Source organism: Rhamphochromis sp. 'chilingali', assembly GCF_963969265.1.
Source record: "Rhamphochromis sp. 'chilingali' genome assembly, chromosome: 18".
In the NCBI taxonomy this organism is placed as follows: Eukaryota; Metazoa; Chordata; class Actinopteri; order Cichliformes; family Cichlidae; genus Rhamphochromis; species Rhamphochromis sp. 'chilingali'.
Genome location: NC_137945.1, coordinates 15300996 through 15325243, shown reverse-complemented (window position 1 = coordinate 15325243; position 24248 = coordinate 15300996). Strand labels below are relative to the sequence as shown.

The following is a 24248-nucleotide window of genomic DNA, read 5'->3' as shown; positions in this document are numbered from 1 at the left end:
GAAACTGCTGATCTACTCTCATTTCCACCCACAACCATCTCTAGCTGGTTAAATCATGTATATTTCTTTAATTTGATTTGTACTGGCATGTACTGTAAATCTTTACATCCATTATGTTAGACCCTTACATTTAGAGAGAGCTGTTGAGTTGTATTGCTGTTATACCTCCCACTCCCTCCCTTCTTCTTGCTTTTGTGTCTGTGTACATACTCTACATGTGCACCTGTGGATATTTGTCCTGAATAATGCATCTGCCCGCTGTTTATCCACATGACATGACTGTCTTTATGAGTAGTCATTCCGTCAACGCATCACAGTACAGTGCGTCGTGCCTCCAGGGCTGTCATGTTTCAGAGAATAACTCTTTTCCTCACTTCCCATCCCAAACTCCCACGACTGCTTCCCTCTTCATCTCCCTTCCCTCAACCGATTGCATGAAGTAAAGGGACAAGAAGCAATTTTGAAAGACTTCATTTTGGTGAATAATACATTACATTTCTTCACCTGGAGCAAATTTACCTCCTATTCCATCTTTGAAATATAAAGTGGTTTTGTGGAGGAGTCTTTGAAAGTTGTACTCTGTGTAAAATTATTTCTGTATATACAGTGCAAGAGGGTGTGCAGAGTTAGAAAGAACTTGAAAAACACAAGAAGCTATAACTTGTAAAACTAAGGAGAAATATTTGGGAGTCTGCACTGCCTCTTGGTCAGAAAGCAAAGGTACAAAAATCTGTATGTAAAGTGCTATTTATAAATGCTACGGCGAGACTTCTTTATGTCGTATTCTCTTCTATTATAGGTAATTTGCTACTGAAAAGATATGTGGGTGCATAAAAGCATATCAGAGTGCTCTTACATGCGTAGACTTGTGAAAAACTTAAGCACACCCTTTCTGCCTCCATGGGAATTAAATGGGTAACCAGCAGCCAGGTGCTGTTAATCAGATGCACTTGATTAACTGATAATCAGCAAGTGTGAGCAGCTCGATAAAACAGAAGTTTTGGCAGTTTTGCTTGTATGGAGCGATCAGGTATGTGCTAACAAAATTACATAATTTTCCCAGGCGTGGACGTTACAGGGAAAAAAAACAACAACACAAGAGATACTGTCTGTGAGTCTACAGACCTTAAATGTTAAAGTGCATGACAGAAAAATAGTTTAGTTAAAAGACTGAACAAATATGGCTTATTTGGATAGTTACCTGGAGAAAGCCTCTTCTATCTAAAAACAACATGGGAGCACAGCTTAGCTTTGCAAAGTTGCATCTGAACAAACTTCAAGACATCTGGAAGCAATGTCCTTTGGACGGACGACATCAAAGCAGAGATGTTTGGCCATAATGTGCAGTACCATGTTTAGTAAAAACCAAGCACAGCATATCAGCGTGAACACCTCATACCAACTGTCAAGCACGGTGGGGTACTTGACAGTTGCCATTTGGATTTGTTTTGCAGCAAAAGGACTTGGGCAGCTTGCACTCATTGAGTTTATTATAAACTCTGTATACTAAAGTATTCTAGAGTCAAATGTGAGACCATCTGCCCATCACCTAAAGCTTGGTCCAGATTGAGTTGTGCAACAGCACAATGCTCCCAAACACAGCCAAGAGTCTGCAACAGAATGGCTGGCAAATAAAATAATCATGTTTTTGCCTTTGCCCTGTTCAAGTCTGGACTTGAACCTGATTGAAAAGCAGGACCTTAAGAGAGCTGTGCGTAAAGGAGTGCCTTCAAACCTCGATGAACTGAAACAATGGTGTAAAGAAGAGTTGGCCTAAATTCTTCCACAACCATGTGAGAGACAGAAAATGATTTCTTCCAGTTACTGCTGCTCAAGGTGGTTTAACAAGATAATGAGGGCATGGGGTGTTCTTTGTTGTTTCACTGGACTTCATAGGAAACTTTCATTTTTTTACATGACTGCCTAAGACAGGAAATGACCAGATTATCTGTCAGTGAAGGTTGTTTACAAACTGACATCAGAATTTTATCTCTCATTATAAAAGATACTGGGAGTTTTCTAACCACAAAGTGGACACAAGAATTCAAGAAGGACAAAGAAAGTAGCTTTTATAGCCAGGCACAAATGGGGGAAAATGTATTTGATTGCACTGTTTTTTTTCCCCTCTATTCTTCTATCTATAGAGGCTCACGTTGTGCTACACAGACACACAAACAAGTACACGAATACAAATCCATTGATGCATGCTACACACGAGTGAGCTGAGCTTAGAGGGGGTGAAGAGTCTTTTAGACTGCAATGTGAAATTCATGTGCTGCATGCTTAGATAGACTGTTAAAACCATGGACCATATGAGCACTGTGTAATAAAAGACTCCCTCAGTTTTCAGCTCACTGTCCAGACATCACACTTCACTTGATGAAATGTGCTTTTAAAGCTAGACTGTCTCCCAGTCCTCCTCTCCCTCTACAGTTCCTCCATTTCAGTCTCAATTTCAGGGTACATTATTGCCCACACTCACAGCAGCATGAGTTTCATCATGATGCCACAAAATAAACTGATTATTTACACCTTACTGCACGTGGTAATGAAAATGCTATTTTTCTTGATCGTACAGTCCCTTGTAATTATTGATATATTGAGACGCAACTGCAAAGCCGTGTAATCGTTATATTCTCTGGTTCTCCTCCTCTGCATTGTTGCGCTTCTTTCGTAAGCTCAACGGCAACCTCCAGAGATGTTGTTGTACTCAGCAGGGGGTGCAACACAAATTTTGGAAGACCAACTCCCAAAATAAAGACTCCAAAAATAACATTAAAAAGGAACAAAAAAAGGGGGTTCTGTTTTCACTGAAGTGCAATCAAGTGCAGGAGGAGCTAACCAACCAAAGATGAAAGCTCAACCTTGATGCAGTGCAGTAAAGTCTGACAGCAGGAGGAATTTTATTGTTATTGCAAAGCCAGTGTTTAAACATTGGGGCAGATTGCAGTGGACTTCAGAACAAGTTACTTTCAAATCATTTTTATTTTTGCTATATTCATCTGATGCATGGCACCAATAATTATAACAGCTATAAATAGTTGACATAATTATATGTTGGCCTGTGGAAAAAACAAAACGCAGAGACACACTCAGATGCATAGTGTGTGTTCTCAGTCTCGGTCCGTCTCCTCGGCTTTAATGTGGGCTGGAGGTGGCAGGGTGCCCCTTGGGGGATTTGAAACTCAGTCACAGTGAGCAGTCTGGGGCCAGTAGGCTTTGAAGAATAGCCAGTCATGTCCCCTTCAAGCCATTTCAGTTTGAATGTCATCATTTTCCTCAATCACTGTTATTATTTATGATCATCTATTACTAGCAGTGAACTGGTGCTTTGCATACTCATGCATTTATTGGCAAAAAAACATACATTGCTTAAAATTACTAAACCAACGCACAATGTAAGGTTTATGCCACAGCTGCCCTAAATTAACAGTACTGGTAATTACCAGAATACGTCTTTGTGTTTTTAATGTTTTAATAAAAATGTGAGTTCAGTCAATTCAGTCATTTTTAATTAGTTTTGAAGTAATACCCCCAAAGAATCAAATTTTGGGGGAAACACAGGTTATTTCTATCAACATAAGCTCTGTGCATAGCTACAACAAGGAGGCTAACTTGTGACAGAAAGCATAGTGAAAATTAACTGCCAGCTATCACTATTAACAGTATCATTGTAAGCATTTTACTAAAATCTCAGCTCTTGCATTGTACAGCCTCACAAAGAGCCTAGGTCGGCTATAGACTTGTGTAACCTGCGTTCTTCATGTTGTGAAGATGATTGATCGAGGATGTGAGAAGAGAAGAAAGCTCCCATGTATCCCATTTGCCCTTTGTGAAATTATGCCATTTCAAAATACTTCATGGTGCCTATTGAGGGCAGGCTTTGCTCTCTGCTGCGCGTGTGTGTGTGTGTGTGTGTGTGTGTGTGTGTGTGTGTGTGTGTGTGTGTGTGTGTGTGTGTGTGTGTGTGTGTGTGTGTGTGTGTGTGTGTGTGTTATGCCTTAGCCTCAAAATTTGGAGGCTAAGGCATAACAGCTGGAGTCTGGCTGATGACTGGCCTGCTTGTTTTGAGAGGACAGATGGACGGGTGGAAAACTGATGTCACTTACTCTCCTTCATGCCCCACTGACCTCTTATCTCTTTCTCACTCCCTCTCGCCTTCTCTTTCTGTGCCTTTGACATCCATCTGCCTCTCAAGTGTCAATATTGGGAGCTTTAACAGCAGCTTTCATCAAATTATAATGTACATTTGCAGTTTTTGCCCTTTTCAAGTCTTATCCAAGTATTAGAACAAGACTTAACACGTGTAGATCCTCCCTCTTCATAGTAGGCTGAAGGAGAGAGGAAAGTCAGCCACATATCCTCATGTACACAGGCAAATACACACTGCCCATAATAAAGAGACGTCAACCTGATCGGAGGGAAGATACTTCAAAGAACTCCAAAGATGAATGGCTGCTGCATAGGTTTGCCCCTTCTGTTAATGAAAGAAGACAACGGGGACAGAGAGACAGAAGCTTAAATCCATCATTGGTATATTCTTTATTCTGTTCAGTCAAAGTGATTGCTTTGCAACAAAGGAAGATGGAAAAACACAAGAAAGGTGTGTATTAGAAAACAAATCTACAACAAGGAATGACTTTGAAATTTAGACAGGGAACAAATACTATAATTTCTTCCCTTAAAAAATGCAATATATATTCAGTATTGAGATTTCAATCTTAGCTGTACAATAGCCTTGTGAACATCAGAACTTGTAAGAATGCTCGTCTTTCTTTAGTCCTTTTAATGAATAGATTGAGGGGGTTAGGTAGCTGTCTCCCTGTCAGTCTGTTTTGTCACATAACATGCATCTGTCCATTTTTTGCACTCCACTTTGTATGCCAACAAAACACATTCATTATTAATGAAGGCCAATGATCCAGTGATGGATTGAAGCTATAATACTGAGCCCTGAACACTTTGTCACTGTTGTTTTTCAATATAAAAGGCAGCTTACTTCTTATTCTTCTTATTGTTTTTGTTTTGTTTTTGTTATCCTTACGTCTCTGTTCTCCCCATCCTTTGCTGTACCGAAAGTTAAATCTTATTTTTCATTGTATTAGTCTCATTGCTCTCACACAGTGGGGACTTGTGAGTTCAGCCAGCCGCACCAACCACTGATTAAGCTTCTGAAGTGTCCAAGAGCCGGGTTTTAACTTAACATTTCAGATGACTCTCTTCAGGGAAGAGGATCTGCCAACAAAATACACCCTTGGTCTTTTTCCAGCAGGAGCTCTCAGCTCCAAATATTCATGACCTCAAGCAGGCATTAGCCAGTTTTGTCTAGGCAAAGCAACACAACACTGATACCAGTGAAGCCTGGCAATCGTTGCTATGCTTAGGCTGAAGTTGTATTTCAAACTCATTCTGTATTTATGAAGGAGGAAAACAGTCACGGAGTTCAGCTTGTAAGGTTACAGCGTTGATGAGACTTCAGTGCCATATTCGAGGTCTTAAAAAAGGTTAGTTCCTGGAACAGGTAGGGACCTAGGTAAGGATGTTATTGAAGAGGAGCATCGTGAGACAGATGGAAGCTGGGAGATGAAGGTAAATTCTGATTCTGATGCTGATCAGACATGAAATGTTATCTCTTCACATTAGCCTGCCAGGGTTACTCTCGGGCACCAGATACAGATAGTCCTACCTTACCTTACCTATCAACACACATAGGAGTGTAGATAGTGTGTGTGTGTGTGTGTGTGTGTGTGTGTGTGTGTGTGTGTGTGTGTGTGTGTGTGTGTGTGTGTGTGTGTGTGTGTGTGTGTGTGTGTGTGTGTGTGTGTGTGTGTGTGTGTTTGTGGATGCAGACAAAAAAAGGTGATAGCTTGAGGGGAGCATCCAACCTGCTCTTGGTGTGCTGGTTTTCCTACACAGTTCAATAGGTTACTCTCATAGTGGATTGATAGTCGTAGCAGTGTGCAAAGACTAAACAGATTGCCGTGGTAACCGCATCTGTCAGATCGGCCAATACAGCAAGTTTATCAGGTGGAGATTGACTCTGGACGGAGGACTCATACACTGGAGCCCTGTGCTTCAGCTTTCACTAAAAAGGCCCAGAGGCACGACCTAATGGATATGACGTCAATACAGAGGGAGGAGGAGGACCATTAAAAGGAACATCAGGGCAAGAGAAGCAGCCACATGTGTGTCTATTCATGTGAGTGTTTCAGGGAACAATGATGCTATAAATACAGAAATAGGGACATTTCGCATGAGGATGCAAAATATGCAAATGGAATAAACACAGGGTTTGTGGATGAACATTTTTTTTGGTCTTTTTAAAGAAAGAGGGAAACAGGTGGGGAAGAATATATTGGGACTGGATCAGTATGTTTTGTGTGTAACATTGGTAGGTGTCTGTGGGCTCAAAGAGGATCCACACATGAGTTTGAATAGTAAAATAGACGTGGGGTGCTTCTGCTGCACGCCCTCTCACGTATTCACAGATGCAAATGCACGTGTGCGCACATTTTTCCACTCTGCTGGTGGATGAACAGTGCTATAAGAATGCAGACTGCATGGACTGCTCAGAATGAAAGCGGTAATGAGGACTGATGGATGGTATCGACGGGGCCAAAATTTGCAGCACTGCAGAGAGCTGCAGAGGTAGAGAGAGGAAGAGAGTTCGAAGCACTCTGGATCCCAGGGCGGCATCACTGTGCGTGCTGTTTACAAGGAGGCTGTGCAGTTTGTTTTTGTGTGAGAGTTGTGGGAGCTTCCTTTTGGAAGTGGAGAAGGCTAATGAATTCAGCTTTCCCAGCATCCCCAGCTGCCTCGCGACCTCACCTCTCAATCACTCGCAATGGGTACCTTTTATTTATAGAGCCATTATTTTTAGCCCTCTATAATTTCAGCCGTCTGCCTCTTGAAGAATTAACGGCAGGCACATTGGAAGGAAAGATGGAGAAAGAAAATGAGAGAGAGACAGCCAGAAAAGATTGAAAGAATCAATTGAGTCAAGTTCATTTTTGTACTGCATAAAAGAAAATGATTTTCTTTACAACCTAGTTCTTATTTTCACAGTTTGGGCCTTCGTTTTTTATGAATTATTAAAACATTTTACTCACAGCTTAATTGGCAAGACTTGGAATGCAGCACTGAAGTCAAGAAGGTGAGACACATTAAAAATCTACATCTTCATATACTGTCTGGGACATCTCTTTGAGGCTGTAACTTTCCAAAGTGATGCTTCGAGTTGAATGTTTATGTCAGCATGCAAACATTTAGAGAAGCTCATTTCCCTACACAGCACTTTTTTGCCTAGATTTTATTACAAAATAACTAAAAATATCAAGTTATTTCCTCAATTATGAGCTATTTTAAGTTTGAGTCAGGAAGTGGTAAAATTTGAGATACCTAATTCAAAATGCCGACTTATGGGTAGCAAAGAAAACATTTGATTTGATATATATATCAAAGGCTAGCCACAAGGCTAAAACCTAACCATTTGATCCGAAATCTGCACTCTTAGTCCCAACTGTTATTTCTAGAGTCAGGAAATCATCACCCAGAGAGAGGACAAAAGTGCTGGTCAAATGTGGACTCCCAATACACAGATGAGGAAAGAAGGAAAAATGTATTGTTTCAGCAGATAGAAGGGAGCTGAGTGTCTGTGTGGGGTGGTGGCTAGAGACAGAGAGCGAAATGGATGCAGACTAACTCACTGAGAGACAATCAAGTGAAACGGGAGAATGAGTGCTGGGAACATGGTCGTTTATTCGGCCTCGAAAGCCTCCGAGCATTGGCACTGCACAAATCAAGCCCATACAATCAAATCTTCATTGAAGGCATCTGTGCGAACCAACCAGCACATAGCTATGGGTGACACTTCACCACAGAAATGTGGGTTTGTGTGTATGTGTGCCCAGCATCTGAGTGTACGGCCTCCTGACTGTTAGACCCCTGCCCCAAGGCAGAACCAGAGGAAAAGGAGAACAGTCTTGGCAGCCATTGAGTGCGCCATCTGTTCCCGTGGATGTGGTCAGTCTGAATTAGACCCTTCTGTATCTCTTGCACGCTCAAACACACACACAGAGATAAACAATCCCGTCTTGTTTCTGCTTGCTTTCTCATCTACTGTATTTCATGGGGCACAGTACATCTGGCTGTCCAGGCTGCCACGGCCCCCTGCCCATGTGTCTGGACTTCTGTTCAGAGGGTCCGTGGTTTCAGGGGGAGCAAAGGCAAAAAAGAAAAAAGAAAGGAAGGGTTGGGGCTGGGGAGGACTCATATCGATTCATACCCGCCAGCAACGCGCCAAGAAACTGCTTTCATAATCCTCCCTCTTAAATAATTCACCACTCGCCCTCAAAATTTCATCAGCACCTACATATAGAGAACAATCTCCCCCACAGCAGCAGCAGCAGCAGCATTTTGAGGAAGGTAGAGGATGATGAGGCAGCAGATGAGTGAGCAGGTGGAAGATAGCCTGTTGATAATATCCCTGTCAAAACCCAGAATCAGCTATCGCAGGCCACTTGTGTGGCTGCAACACATTCATCTGTGCATCTCCAGACATGACAGTATACCAGTTTTTGAGACGTGCGATTTATCAGGTACATTTGACTAATGTTCAGACCAGCTGGCTGCAGTCGTAGGAGACAAATTTTACATTGTACAGCCGGCATTATGGAGCAAAGTACTCTATACTGAATAATCTAAAAGCAGAGTGCTGTTAACCATTCAACCATTCCTACAGTTGCCTCTGCAGTGGAAAGAAACAAGCCCATTTCCCTGGGCAACATATAAAATACAAAACAGGATGAAGTTATTGGAATTGCTTTGTCAAGTTAGTCTTGTTACCAGTGATTTCTTTCTCCGAGATTCTCCTGATGTATTTAGGTGGTGTCGGCAGACATCACCCTTGATCCTCAACAAGAAAGAGATGGCAGCATCCAAATACGACAACCAAAGATTAAGACATCCCCTTAGAGCCTGCCGTGGCTCAAAAGAAGGCACTTGATCTCATATCCTTTAGGGTAGTTTGGCAGGAGTGAGAACAGGAAAGAAGGAGAAATCAAGACATGCTAAAGGGGTTGAATGATGTAGCAGTTGCCGGCAAATGCCACTAGACTAGTAACAGACTTATTGAAAGATTAATAAATTTGTGATTAAATCTGGTTTGATTTCCCTGATGCCAACGCGGTGACTTGTCAGCAGTAATGCAAGAGGCGAATAATATATTTTCAATCACTTTGTAAGTTATTAACAGTCATTATTCAAGTTGATGTCATAAAGCAGTTCAGCCTTCAGCTCAATATCTGAGCATCTTTACTTTTTACTTCTTTACTTACTTCACAAAAACTCACAGCCACTAGTAGTTCTTGCCAAACTCACCTTTAACTTTCTTTAGCATTGATAATATTATCACTATGCATGTAGACCCTCTAAGACTAAAATAAACATTGTTAAAAAAGAATTCATGTTGGATTTGTGCAGTATTGGGATGTTACGTTGCATCCTTTTGGACAGTTACTGTCCCGCAAAGTCCACGAGACTAAATTTAGTTTCCTTATGACATGCTGAGACATGCAGGTGGACAGCAAGAGGGGAAATTAATTCTGTACAATAATAATATCTTTGGCTCGCACAGGCTTCTCCACTCCCAGCCATCTTTGGATACCTCCAGCAACTCAGCTGGCTACAAAGCTAAAAACGCTCCTTCCTGCTGAAGTGACACTGTTTCACACAGTGAGGAAATACTGACATTCAGTAATAATATTCTTTGTTGTTTTTTACATTGCTTTGTATATAATATGATGCACAGCAGGATCTAGATAGAAGATGGCATTGTGCTATGGTTAACTTGTTCTAAGATGAGAAAATAAATAGTCAAAAATACATATAAATATAAATTTCCTACTACGTTATATTGAAAAATTGTTATTTTTCCAACATTTCATTTATCTAATAGTGCCTACACTTTCTTTTACACTCAAAACAGCTGAAACATAAGCTATAATGGATTTATCTAACAAAGTAGTTTGAGCAGAAAGCACCTTTGTAACTGATCACATGTAATACTACTGATCATGATCCTGAGTTTTATACTCAGGATTTTGAGTACTTAGTTTGTATCCCCTAGTTTAGGATTTACAATATTTTATTATTAGTGGTATTATTACTGTTTTTATTTTGTTAATCATGATTAGGGTTTATATCTCATTCCACACTACTAATGTTAGGTTGCTACATATATGTGTGTGTAGTCTGTGTATTGGTTAGTTACTTTGTAACCCTTTGTCTTGTTATCTAGATTCGATTCACCTGTGCGTACATATGGACTTTGGGCATTTCTCTGCCTAAAATAAAGTATGCATTTGAGTCCTCGACCTCACAATTCATGACAATTACAGCCAGCAGCCACTTAAATTAGTTTTTCACAAACTCAAATAAAATGAGAGAAATTTCCATCGATCCATTTTCTTTCACTTATTCACGATAGAATACAGAAAAAATATCAAATGAGGGGACAAATTGAAGGTCATTTTGAATTTGATGGCAGTAATACTTCTCAAAAAGTTGGGACATGGCCACTGTGTAGCATCCACTCTTCTTCTTCTTCCCTTCAGCCCATAAACATCTGAGGAGACCTGCAGCTGGACCTTTTGGAGATGACTGTTGTCCCGTTTTTGTCTGATATGTCATTCAATCCAAGGTCTTCCCTGAAAATGACATCATCTAGATGGGAGCATGTGTTGTTCTGAAACCTGTGTATAGCTTTCAGTATCAGTGGTGTCTTTCTAGATAGAAACTAATGCAAGATGATGAGATACTCGACCATTGTTTTTGGACTTTTGGTTGTTGTTGCAGATTTGTGATCCTCTGCCCGTCTTTATTTCTGAGAAACTCTGCTTCTCTAAGAAGCTCTTTTTATACGCAGTCATGTTACTGACCTGCTGCTATTTAACCTAATGAATTGCAAAATGTACCTCCAGCTCTTTCTTTTTTTTTTAGCACCACTTACTTTTCCAGCCTTTTGTTGCCCTAGTCCCAACTTTTTCAAGACGTGTTGCTGTCAAATTCAAAATGAGCTAATGTTTAACAAACAGTAGTAAAATTTCTCAATTTAAACATTTGATACGTTTTTATACATTCTATTGTGAATAAAATGAGTGTTTGTGAGACTTGTAAATGATTGCATTTTGTTTGTGTTAACATTTTACACATGATGCCAACTTTTTTGGAATTGGGGTTGTAATTGGTGAGGTTTAGAGTTGCTGGTAGGTGGTAATGTTACTTAGGGTGGTAGATGTTTTCCCCTATTACCAGTCCTTAGAGAAATATGTGCAGCTGATTGCTGTGGCGTTATTGTGTTGTTGTTGGAAGACTAGACTGCTATTAATCTCCTAATCTCATCTGTGCAAAAATGTGATGAAGTAATATTTTCAGAATGTCTGTATTTTCTGTTATTGCACAGCACACATTCACATGTATGACCGTAAAGAGACGTTTTGATTGATTCTTTAATTCGTCAGACTGAATATAAACATAAAAGTTCAAACCAAGCATCAAAATGGGGAAGAAAACCGATCTAAGTGACTTTGAATTTGGTTATTAGAGCCAGATGGGCTGGTTTGAGTATTTCAGAAGCTGCTGATCTACTCGTATTTTCACACACAACCATCTCTAGTGTCTGAAAAAGAGAAAATACCCAGTGAGCAGTAGTTGACTTGGCAAAAATTTGTTGTTAATACCAGAGGTCAGAAGAGAATGGCCGGGTGCCATTCCTGTCAGCGAAGAACAGGAAACTGAGGCTACAATTCACACAAAATTGGACAACAGATTGGAAAGACATGGCCCGGTCTGATGAGTGTTGGTTACTGCTGCAACATTCAGATGGTGGAGTGCATGCCTTGTATCAGCAGTCCAGGCTGTAGGGTCTTTACCACACAATATAAAGCGCCTTGAGGCGAAAATTGAATTGAACTAAATTGCTGGTGGTATAATGAGGGATTATCTCTTGCATCCCTTAGTACCAGTTGAGTATGAGTATTGTTGCTCACCACTATTGCATTATGGCCACAGTGTACCCATTTTCTGTGGCACGCAAACTATGTCACAAAACTCAGACAATCTCAAACTCAAAGGACAATGAGTTCACTGCCCTCAAGTTGCCTCCACAGTCACCAGATCTCAATCCAGTGGAGCACCTTTTGGGATTTGGTGCAATGGGAGATTCATATCATACAGCAGCTGACTGATGCTAACATGTCAATGTGAACCAAAATCTCTGGGGAATGCTTCCAGCGTCATGTCGAATCTATCTAATCTCTGAATTAAGGCATTTTTGAGGGCAAATGGGTTTAGCTATCACTTCTCAGGCAGATTATTTAAATTTTTAGTTGATTAAAGTCTTTTGTCTACATGAAATGCAAATTAAATGCATAAAAAATACAGCCCAAGTTATAACAAATGTATTTTAAAAATGGGAAAATTCCATTGCAATGACTGTGCTAAATCTGTGAGTAATTTGCTCAAGGTTCTGACTAGCCAAAACGTCCAACTTGGTATTACATATCCAGAGTTATTTCTGGCCATCGATATCTCATAGCTCAGTTCAAACAACAGAAAAGATAACATAATATTTGGACATCTGCTGAGTGGGTGATCATTCATCAGTGAGCAAAATGGCCGAGCATATAAAAAGTTTTGCCTGGTTAGATGAGATAAGAAGAGGACAACGAACGAACCGTGCACTTATGTAAATGTTTTGCGCATCCCGCTAATATCTTCAGTACACGTGCATCTCAGGCACACGCGTCCCTCTACACTACCCTGCCAGTTTTATTTTTACACCAGCTCAAGTGATTTGAAATTTAGGTGAAAGCACATTCTGGGTCTTTGTAGATCGACCTACATATTACAGTCGAGGACTTGGTCATTTATGACGCTTTGTTTTGCTAGACTGCAGTATCAGGAAGGGAAATTTATGTTCCAGTTTTATGTCCTTATCCACAGCAGAGTCATAACACTGAGCGATACAGGGCTCGGCCATGACCGCGTGAACTTATCTGTCTTAAAGCTTGGAAAGACATTATGTTCTATTGTCCACATCCAAGATTGCAGTATCTTGCACAATATGTAATGTCTTAAACAGTCGCGCTTGACTGTTCAGGCACTTGAAGGTTTCATTTTGTGCATAGTTGTGGAGCTGATCGCACTGCAGAGCTCACGGTGGGGTGCTAGAGTTTTGTGGGTGTGAGAGAGCTCTTGGCTCGACTTTCTCATGACATCTGCAGTTCAAGTTCAGGATTTTGTTTTGGATAACGTGTGATTGTGGTTAGTCATCGCATATCGATAACTTCAGTGTTATTCTTCGGCAGCTCCTGCAGCCCGCAAGGTTTTTAAATTCACATTGCTAGCAAAGTATAAATGCCATGTAAGGATCAGGCGAATATATTTACACGTCTTATGAAGTCATAATCATGTGTGTCATTGTGTTTACTTACACGTAATGCTCGCACAGTGAGAGGGGGGCACATCTTTAATTTAATCTTTGCTTTACTTGAACTGCTGCTTTTTTTATTGTCAGTGCCAAGCCTACACTACATTGAAATCTTAAAACCAGCCTATGAGTCATTGCAGGTATTGATGTCTGCACTGTTTGGGGATTTTATTTTATAGTCATATACGTCCTTTTTGCGATATAACCCGTATAACCTGTAGCATCTACTCACTTTTACTGATGAATTAACTGTAGTGCAATAAATTATTTGTTATTCAAATACACACATGTACATGTATTTTGCTTCCGTTGAGCTTGCAGTCGCCTTTATATGATATGGCGTATGTAACAGCATCTGTACACTTACATTCAATACTTTATTTAAAGTGCTCTGTTTTCTGGAAGTACTCTGTAGTTATGATTGGGGGTAAAGTGTGTTTGCTGTAGCTGGAAAGTCTGTGGGGCAGAATTTAAACCCAGAAAATATCCTCGCGTATGTGTCAGCTTTGGTTCCAGGCTCTGTTCCTGAGAGCTGTCAAATATGATATCAGTGTGTCCCCGGTGAGAAGAACAGCCAAATGGGATTTTCAAACAGGAAACTAGAAGGATGTGCTTTCCTCTTGTCCATACTCACAGTATAGTGCAAACACAGTCCCTGTGAGATTCTGCCTCTTTGTCTTTGTCTCGCCCCCTCCCTATTTCGATTTTCTTCCGTGTTTTCCTTATCCCCTGCCTCTCTCTCGGAGCAGTGAAAAAAAGAACTTGTGCATCGCCTGCGTAGCACAAGGGAGGAGTGCTGTAACTTAATTTACCCTGCCTGCTAAGTATTTCATCCTTGAGCTCTTGAACTTAAAAAGAAGCTTATTTGATTGTTCTTAACTTAAGCTTCCAATTATATCTCATTTTCTTTTCCTTAATAAACAATTGCAAGTCGTTTTTTGGGGGGCAAAATCTCCGCCAAACACATTGAGACACTACCTGTAGACTCCCCCCAGTGTATAAATGAGGTATACATGCAAAGCAGTTGTAGTCTCTCAGGGGGCTTCATGTTCAGTGTGCCTGCAAGACAGTGAGCTCAGCTTTATCAGCCCATTACTGTCAGCTAGAGTGATAACAGTCCAATGGAGACGCGGGCACATATACATTTGCGCGTACACATTCCTACCGCATACTTCGTCATTGCCCAAGGCCAAGTTATTTCACTCTTCCACTTCTCTCTCAGGCACAGTGGAAGTATTAACTTGTAAGGAGATATTTATGTGTGTGCGAGGGTGCTTTCTGCTGTGTAATTCCAGCTTTTATGTATGGCTGCGCAAGATAAGGTAAAGAAAAGAAGTTCATTCTCTTACATAAAAGAACTCAGGCCTAAAAACATGCTGTTATTAATAGCAATGTTCCCCAAAAGAACCGGCTGAGTCGTCAAGTAAGGGCCCCGTACAAAGTGTTGTGTCATCCTGGAATATGTCCAGAGATGTTTGAGGAGCACTGGAGCTTATTGCAACACATGATTGTATCAGCACATAAAAAGGCCACTGATTTTGTACAATGCTGAGGACTTGCACAACAGGAGCACCAACTCTGTCTTACAATCTTGCCAGATTGCAGGAGATCGAGTTGCTCCTCGGTGAATTTCTTTTTGACTGACTTTTATTGCATGGGATGTGATTTCCTTACAGAATGGGGGTAACTCTGCCTCATTTGGAGAAACAAGTGGGCCATGGGAGGATCACATATTCCTGTGGAGGCTCATTACAAAAGTATCTATGACTCAGCTCTCGTCTGCGCCCCTATTTTCCTGTAGTAGATATGAATTTATGCAAAGTTTACACGCGTTTCCTCCTCTGTTGCGCTTTCTTTTCTCTCCCGCTGCGTTCCCCTGGCTGTCCACTTTAATTCATTTACAGAGTTATTCATGTGAACTCACAGTCACAGGGTAGTTAGTTTGGACTTGATTTGTCTGAATCCCAGTGCACAGGGTGCGTATCAATTTGAAAAGCAAGGCCGTGAAAGGACACCGGCTCACAAACGCCCACTGCCTTGTTATCTCCTTGTTCCGTTCTTGCATTGGGATTGAGTGAGAGCCCCACATAACTGTTTTTCCATTCTCTTTTATGTCTCTCCCTCTTTGTCTGTCTCTGGCTGTCTTGTCCTATCTTTCACTCACTCTCCCTGCCTCTCACACACACTCTCCAACATAGCATCCACTCATTCTGACACTGTCAGCAAAGATATTCTTCCGTCATACTCAAGAAACTCAAAACTACTTTTTTTGTTGTTGTTGTTGTTGTTGTTGTTTTTTGCTGCACTCGCCATCTCCTCTTTGCTCACACCCGCAGCTTTCTCTTCTCGTTCGCTTCCCTTGCAACATATCTGCCCTTTCCTCTTTCTTTCAGCTCAGCGACAGAGCCTGTCGCCACAGAATGCATTCCACCAGCTGAAGGGGATGCGTCACATGCAGTGCAGGCTGCATGTGCCTGTCACAGCCTGCCCCATCCACAAGGTTCTTCCACAGCCCTAAAATAAATTGTTCCATTTTAGCCCTTGCATGATAAAAGCAGTTCTCAGGGAATTTAAGAATAATTCAGCACAAATTTGATCTCAGTTCCCTTTCTGTTCCTGTTGAGAGAAAGAATTGATCCACGTGGTGGTGAGAAAATAGAGGAGAGAGAGATGGTGGTGAGAAAGAAGAACGAGGATTGAGAGAAGGTGAGAGGTGGTGATGAGAGGAAGAGTGATCTGAGAGAGTGAAATGGATATTGAAATGCTAAAAGGGGAGACAAATTAGCAAAGAGAAGATGAAGTGGGGTTGGAAGACAAAGGGGAAAGAAAGGGTAGAGATGATAGCGATATGAAAAATGTTACATTAAAAAGAAGAGGAGAACGACGGCTGGGGTTAAGTGATGTAAGGTAAAAACTGATGATGTGATAGAAGCTGTGATTAATCATATGAGGCCAGTTTCGCTAGCTACACACAGGCCTGATTACTCCCAGATCTGTTAAATCAAGAAATCACTTAAATAGCACCTATGTGACAAAGTGATGTAAGCTAAAAGATCTCTAATAGCAACACATCAAGCCACAGTCTAAAGAAACAGATCAGAAAGAAAATAATTGACATCTGTCAAAGGAATAATTATTCATATTTAGGGGTTTGTGATTACAGTGTACCAGAGTGAGAACATTATCCACAAATGGAGAAAATTTGAAACACTGATGAAACTTCCCAGGAGTGGCCGGTTTATCCAAATTACTCGATGACGCCTCCAGGAGGTCACAAAAGAACCCAGAACAGCATCTAAAGAAATGCAAGCCTCGCTTTCCTTAGTTAAGGACTTTTTAAAAAATATTCCGTGGACTGATGAGAAACTTGACTCCCTTTACATCTGCTGTAAAACTAGCACAACATTTCATAAAAACAACATCAAGCCAACAGTTAAACATGGTAGCGGTAGTGTGATGGTTTGGGGCTGCTTTGTTGCGTCAGTACATGAACAAGTTGGTATGACTGATGCAACCACGAATTCAGCTCTCTACCAGCAACTCCTGAAGGAGAGTCCAGCCATCAGTTTGTGCCCTGAAGCTCAAGCGCACTTGCAGCAGGACAATGTTGGGAAACGCACCAGCAAGTCCACCTCTGAATGGATTCAAAGGGTTTTGGAGTGGCATAGATAAAGTCAAGATTTAAATCAGATCGAGGTGCTTGGGCATGAACTTAACAAGCCGTTCATGCTCGAAAAACTCTCCAAATTAAAACAATTCTGCAAAGAAGAGTGGGCCAAAAATTCCTTTACAGTGATGTGAAAAACTCATTGCCAGTTATCACAAATGCTTGATTGTAGTTCTTGCTGCCAAGAGCAACATAACCAGTTATTAGATTTAGGGGACAATTATTTTTTTTCACATAGGGTCAAGTAGGTTTGGATAGTTTCTTTCTCTCGACAAATGAAATCATCATTTAAAAATTGCACGTTGTGTTTACTCAGGTTATCGTTATATTAGACCCTTTAGATTTATTAGGTGACAAAGAGAGAAAACTCTGTAATAGGATATGCTACCAGCGTATATCAGGTGAGACAACAAATACATTCACGTCCAGATTTTTCTTTATGACAGTTTCAAACCACAGCATCTGTGTCACACTGAGGCACAAAGCAGCCTCCACTGCACTGTAGAAAATACAAAGACTAAGCTGAAATTCGAGAAGCAAAAACAAGATGAGCAGTCATCTGAGAGGGAGAAACTGAAGCACAGTCAAGACAAACATTGACAAAGAGATGGATTATGGAAGAACGGCTGCCAAGACACAATCTGTACAACCATTCGCAGAGCTGTAATGCTCTGATGAGAATCTCCTGTCTTTTGTGTTATTGCACTGCATTCTTAGTAAAAGGCTTTAGTATAGCACACTAAAAAAAAAAGCAAAAGCACACATACACACACAAATGCACAGAAGGCTATTTCAAAATGTCCCGAGCAGTAATGCCAGGCTATTAGAGTTAACTGCTGACCTGAAGGAACAAGAATCGACAGCCATCTCCCTCCCTGCATCTCTTTAAGCCCCCAGTCTACTGATGGTGCTGCTGGTGCACTGTTTTGTGCAGTCGTATATATGTAGATGATTGCAGGTGGTAGGTTGTTATATCAAGATTTTCACCATTTGGCTTTAAGAAAGTCTGACAGTTTTAGGCTTAAAAGCAGCAAATGCACGCACACTCTGAAATAACACTCTCATTGCGAGACGAAGTGGCTCATGGGGACTGTGTCGGGCTGTTGTTGAGTCACTGTATTTCAGCTCAGAGTGAACAAGCAGCCAGTCGGCCTCTCCTCCCTGCCCTGTCGCAGCAAAGTGGGGTCCACACACCTTGACAGGATAATAACAGCAGCCGCGCATGATATCGAGCATAATTGCGTCGCTGTTTGTCATTTATCAAAGGTTTACCCAGCTGACATTTTCCCAGTGTGATGTGGAAGATGAGGCTGATTTTGATGAAACTGTTTGAAAGGTCATGTTCAGAACTAAACCGTGTTACGGGACTGACTGTCACCTTCCCTGCTAAGCTGCATGCAGCATTAGACTATTCAAACGGGATTGGAGATTTTCTCCAATACCTTTGTTCTATTCTTATAGAGCAAAAGCATCTGAGAATTCTTCTTCTTATTGGAAATTCTTATTATTATTGCACAGTGAGTCAGGATTTCACTGTACTTCTATTTTAATTCACTCTAGAGTGGGGGTGGATCCAGATGAAAACCAGGAGGACCGCATTTTTGAGGTAAGCGCAGTTGTTTCTACTATAGATAAATCTTTTTTCTAAATTCACTATATTTATTCATCCTCTTGTTTTTCTTTCTGGGATCAAATTTTGCCTTTTTTAATAGAAATTTTTATCAGCTTCCTTCTTTATGCACCACATATTATGTGACTGTCAAATAACTGGATTCGGCTAAATATTCCAAATTGATCCTTTTTTTAATCGGTGCTTTCTAAATCCTTCTCAGCACAATTTGCATTGATGTGCAGGCATCGCTTCTCCAATCCCATTTAGAAGATTGTATATTAGTGCCACTGTTTATCGATGGGTTACGGCAAGTTAATTGTCATTCCGTGTGCTTTAACATGCTGAAGCTTGAACATCATTGCAGTCTGTTTACGAATGTATCTGATTTGTTTCAGGGGGCTACTCTAGTTAGAAAGAGTGCACATTAAGCTTAAGAAAATAATGCTTCCAAGAATATGCTCAACACCAAAAAAAACAAGTATTGGCCCAACAGCTTCTAATATTGACTGTCACACAGTCACTTACATTTCACTGTGTTACAAGAAGTGATTCTGCCTACATACGCATTGTGTCGCACTGGAAGCAGCAAGCTTCGCTGAACATGTGAGAGAGGGCAGTCACATGACTATAAAACTTCGAGCGGTTTTGTGGTCAACACATTCTTCTTTCACACTATTTCTTATTTAAATATTGAGAACTGTACATTATAGGGATTTACTAATATGTATAATTTCTGCAAATATTGTACTTGCAGCATATCCTTCCATCCTCTCCTACTGACACATAATGGGCGTCCAGCCTTTAATCTTGGGTCTGCTGTTTATTTTAAGACCACATGGCATTAAAGTGAAGAACACTTCAAGAGGAAATGCAGTTTCGCTTTCGCTTTGAGTGATGGTCTGCGCAATATCCAGAACAGAGCACAACAGAGGCCCTCTGAGTGTGGCCTTTTGTTGTGCATACACCCACCCTGCCATCGCTGCTTCCCAGCAGCTCACCATTCACTCTCTTATTTGAACCGACGATTATCTGCACGCTATGAATGGGACAAGGTCTGGGCATCTCTCTGGTATCAAGCGGCCAAATAGATAGTGTGGCCAAGTAAAGCTGGAGGAGGATCCCAGTGGGGAGACGAGCTTTTTTATTTCTTTTTTTATGGAAACAGTTGAATGCATGCAAGACCAGAGCAGTTGTTCTTACTGTAATGAGGAGGGATCTCTATTGGTAGTTCAGTTTTTGGGAATAGGATTTTCCCTTTATTAGGTCTGACCCTCTTGTTCAAGCTGTGGTCATGTGATATGGCCCTGCTGACCATGCACAGGTGCAGGTTTTCGGCATTTCCATCAAGCACCGTATACAGCCCACGGCAGACGGGCTTTGTTTGTCGGCGAGTAACATTGGTTCTCTTCTGGTTTACAGATTGCTACAGAGAGGCTAGACACAACACAGGGCCTGTGGCACTCTCTCGACTACAAGTATCCTTTCACTGCTTTTTTCTCCAAAGCACTCTCACATCTGCTTGCACTCACAATAATTAACGCAGCGCTCTGTGGAGCCCTACTGTTCTGTGAGTATCAGAAAAAAATAGTGCTTCATTACATAGACTTTGAAGAAAGACCCTTATCTATCAGGACAAACAGAAAGTTCAGAAAGAACGTGTGTGGCCTGCTAGCAAACATACACTGTGTATGACCTCCTTTGTGCAGCTATATTAGGACCATTTGCACACACGCTCTCATTGTAGTTTCCCTGATATAAACGATTCTTTAGGATGCATTTATCTAAGAGGCTCCTCATTTTCAAGTCAACTTTGAAACACGATTATCCATGTGACTTCTCTCATGTGACAGTTCTCAGCAATCACGTCTTATGAATATCGTGACTATTAAAAGAGTACTCCAACAATGCACTCCTTTTCCAGATAGAAAAGCAGCAAATATTATATTATATCTAAAATCTAATATTTAAATTATTTATAATTCATTTCTGTGGACCAAAACTCCACAGTCTTTGCTCCGTGCAAGAATACATTTTGTACATTCCTTTGCCGTTATTAGATAAATTCACAGGTTGCATTCAGAAATTTACTCCATTGTTCACCTTTATTTTATTTTGCAACAATCTGGAAAATATATATATTTGCATTTGGTAAAGGTTGATGTTCTTGTCTGTAGCAACAATAAATAAAGGGCCAGTCAGCTATAGTGACTGTCTGAGGATAACAAAATCTGGCCAGGACCTCTAAAGTTCATTTCCAAAGCAAACAGTTTGCTTCTCTGTCAGTCTTTATTCTAAACAAAGTTAAGGGTTTACTAGCTGCAAACTTATTCTGTGGGAATGGTGTTGAACTTCCCTCCCCAACTGCACAATAGTATGTGTTATTTCCCAAAGTGCTTAACTATTGCCGCCTCTGTTGGTGTTAACAACGTGTTAAGATGGTCTTGTAAGCAGAGAGTGTAGTTGGAGAAGGAAAACAGTTGTACTCTTTGCAGGAAGATTTCACGAGGATTGCATTAAGTTTAAGCTAATTGAATTTTGCTCCCTAATGACTTCATGACCTGGTGCTTGGTAAGGAGCACATCATCTTACTTTATGGGCTTTATCTCTTCTGCAAAACAGTGCAATGTTGGATTGATGGCATCATCATTAAGAATAGTCATTTAATGCGTAATTGAGGTTTTGTTTGTTTTTTGGGGGGGTTTGTGCTTTTTAATTGAATGAGAGTGCAGAAATGGCATTATCCCGGCTACGTAGCTGACCTTTGATAATGAAACAAATCAGGCTACAAGGTTAATATTATTTTGGCAGCATGCAAAATATATTTAAATACATTTTTTTATACCGGCACCCATGACAATGAATGGGTGAGTGTGTTCAAACATGACTGATAGTTTAATACAGAGTTTTTTCCCTTCTTCTCTTTGATGTAACTTACATTAAAGCAGGAAGAGTTATAAATAACATAAGTAACTCCTAAACACTCAAAAGGGTTATATAATTATCTATTTAAATTTTATAGGGATATCTAAGAATATGAAATAAATGTTTCTCAAAAGTTTGTCTCTTCTTTACTGATCTCACAGAAAGAGATCAAAAAGGAAAGGAAGGTCCCTGTGTCCCTCCTTTCCTGAAAAGTCATGGTCCGCTCATAACTATTAAAATAAGTAGTATAAAGTGTGTGTGTAGTCTGTGTTCTTGTTACGTCTTGAGACACATTGAAACAGTAGCCTGAGACTGTGAGGTATTAAATATGTTACTCATGAACAGTGAGAGCTGGTATGTGTAGTTCTGAAACCAGATACGACGAGAGAGGGTAGATCTGACTGTAAAACTGTATATTGGCTAACAGTAACAAGCTACACCCTGAGATTAGATTAAACAAACATGTTTAACTATGTATGGCCTAAAATTAGTAATTATTTTTGCAGTAAAATAACCGTTTTCTAACAATTGAAATGAAAATATCACATATTTATTTAAACTTATATTAAAAGAATATTAAATTGAAATAAAAGGGACCTGTCGTTTGAAGGTGTACAAATTAAATTCTTACCACCAAACACCACATCGCTGATCCAGCCGATGGATCAAGGCATTATTCTCACATTTAAGGTGCTTTATATGTAAAACACCCTGCACCACCTGCCTTTGGATGTACATAAAATAATAAAATAAACATGCTTTCTAATTGATGCTTTTTCACCTATCACAGGGGTCCTGGAACGTAACCCTCACGATAATAGAGGGAATAATTATTTTATACTGCCCAGGGTTTTTTTGAAAAACTGATCATTTTTGGATAAGGGGATAGAGTGCTAAGTTATCAGCTAATGCTAACAGGTTTTGTTAGCAAGGCACATTAATATAATACTGCAGTCTATGGAAAAAGAGCTAATGCTAGAATTTCAATCACCAAAAAGAGAGCTCAAACTTTGTGCATATGCCACTGATAACATTAACAATGTAGGAAGTCCTGACTGATCTATCAAATGTTGCTGATATTACAGCAATATTTTTATGTATAAGTATGTAATATCAATATTATGATATTACATATCTTTTTTTTTTATCTGATAAACAAAAATTTAAAAACTAAAGAAGAGATGCGAGAAACACCCTTCAGCCATGTTGTCTGTCGGTCTTGCATAGATTGCTCAGCAGATTTTGAAAAAATTATGCAATTTCGCAGCAGCACACATTTAGCAGATGTTTAAACCCTCAAGTATTGGTCTTAAAATTCCTTTACTGGTTGAGCTCTGACTAAATTCATTTCATGTAAACAAGTGTAAATGGGGTCATTTTTGCTAACATTTCAATAAGTCTGTCTTAAGTTTTAGTCTTGGAAAATCATTTCAAAGGAGTTCATTGTGACATATTTTACTCTGAGAACTGTTTTTAACAGGCAGTATTGGTTTATATTTCAGACAGATTAGAAACCATAAAGTTTGTAAAGGTTGTCATTAAATTCAAATACATGTAGCGTTCAGGCTACTAAACCACAAAACACAAGCAAGGTGGATGTGGTTGAGTGTACTGAGAAATTCTCTGATCTGATTAGGACATATTTCCGTTTTGTTTACGTGAAACGGTTTCTTCTTTCTAGTTTTGCAGCTTCCATTTAAATGTTTAAGACATATTTAGATGTTAAATATTGACTTGAGAATGAGCAGTGGGTTAATTTGATAAAGAATTATATTCACTGACCAAATTTTAAATAATAGTAATCTACTGTCTCTGTCTTATGCAATAGCTTCACCAGTAGCCTTGTGACAGACAGACTGTTCTTCACTATTTTTAAAGAGCCAGCTAGCCAGTCCCTACATGTGCTAGCATGCTAACATTTGTATGATATGTCTGCTGGTTGCAACACACGATTAAAAGCCAAAAAACAGCACGAACTGTACTCCTGCCATGGCTATATTTAAAGCTTATAATATTGGGTTAACTTGCACATTTTAACAGACTGTGTGTTTTTACCAGACCTCGTGTATATATCATGGGTTTTTGGAATCATGTAAAGCATGCAAATATGACAGCGGGCGAGAAAAGAGGAGATGAGAGAAGCAGGATGAAAGGCCCGACCAATGTATCCTATTGATGAGGAGGAAAAACATATTCTGAAGGTGCTTTGAAGTGGACCAGGTGAGAGGAGCCTCAGCCGGAATCCTGCTGCCAGGTAATTGAGCCTCAACTTGGCTCACCATCTGCATCATTGAGGCACACTGCTGCTTCCTTAACTGTTTCCCCGTCAGCCTGGCTTTAGGGTTCATAAGGACAAGCACTCATTCTGGGGGACATCAAAGCCTGTTTGATCTTTCCAGCTGAATTGGTTTGCATACTGTGGCGTTAGCCCAGCAACCACGTTTTTGTTTTGGATCTGGAATCCCAGAAGCCACCCATGTCTTCTCCCGTGTTAAAGAAGTACAATGCCGTTAATTACATGGGTGTTCTGTGGCTTGAAAATCAAGTCTAGGCGTGTT

The 24248-nt window shown here is 40.3% G+C and overlaps 1 protein-coding gene across 1 annotated transcript in view; it reads left to right on the top strand.

Annotated features, from left to right (window-relative positions):
• LOC308385708 (sodium/hydrogen exchanger 9-like) overlaps window positions 1–24248 on the top strand; it is a 62816-nt gene that overhangs the window by 32999 nt on the left and 5569 nt on the right. The window contains exons 13-14 of the mRNA XM_080864823.1: window positions 18717–18762; window positions 20188–20243. Coding sequence (XP_080720949.1) covers window positions 18717–18762; window positions 20188–20243 — 102 coding nt within the window. The remainder of the gene's footprint in view (window positions 1–18716; window positions 18763–20187; window positions 20244–24248) is intronic.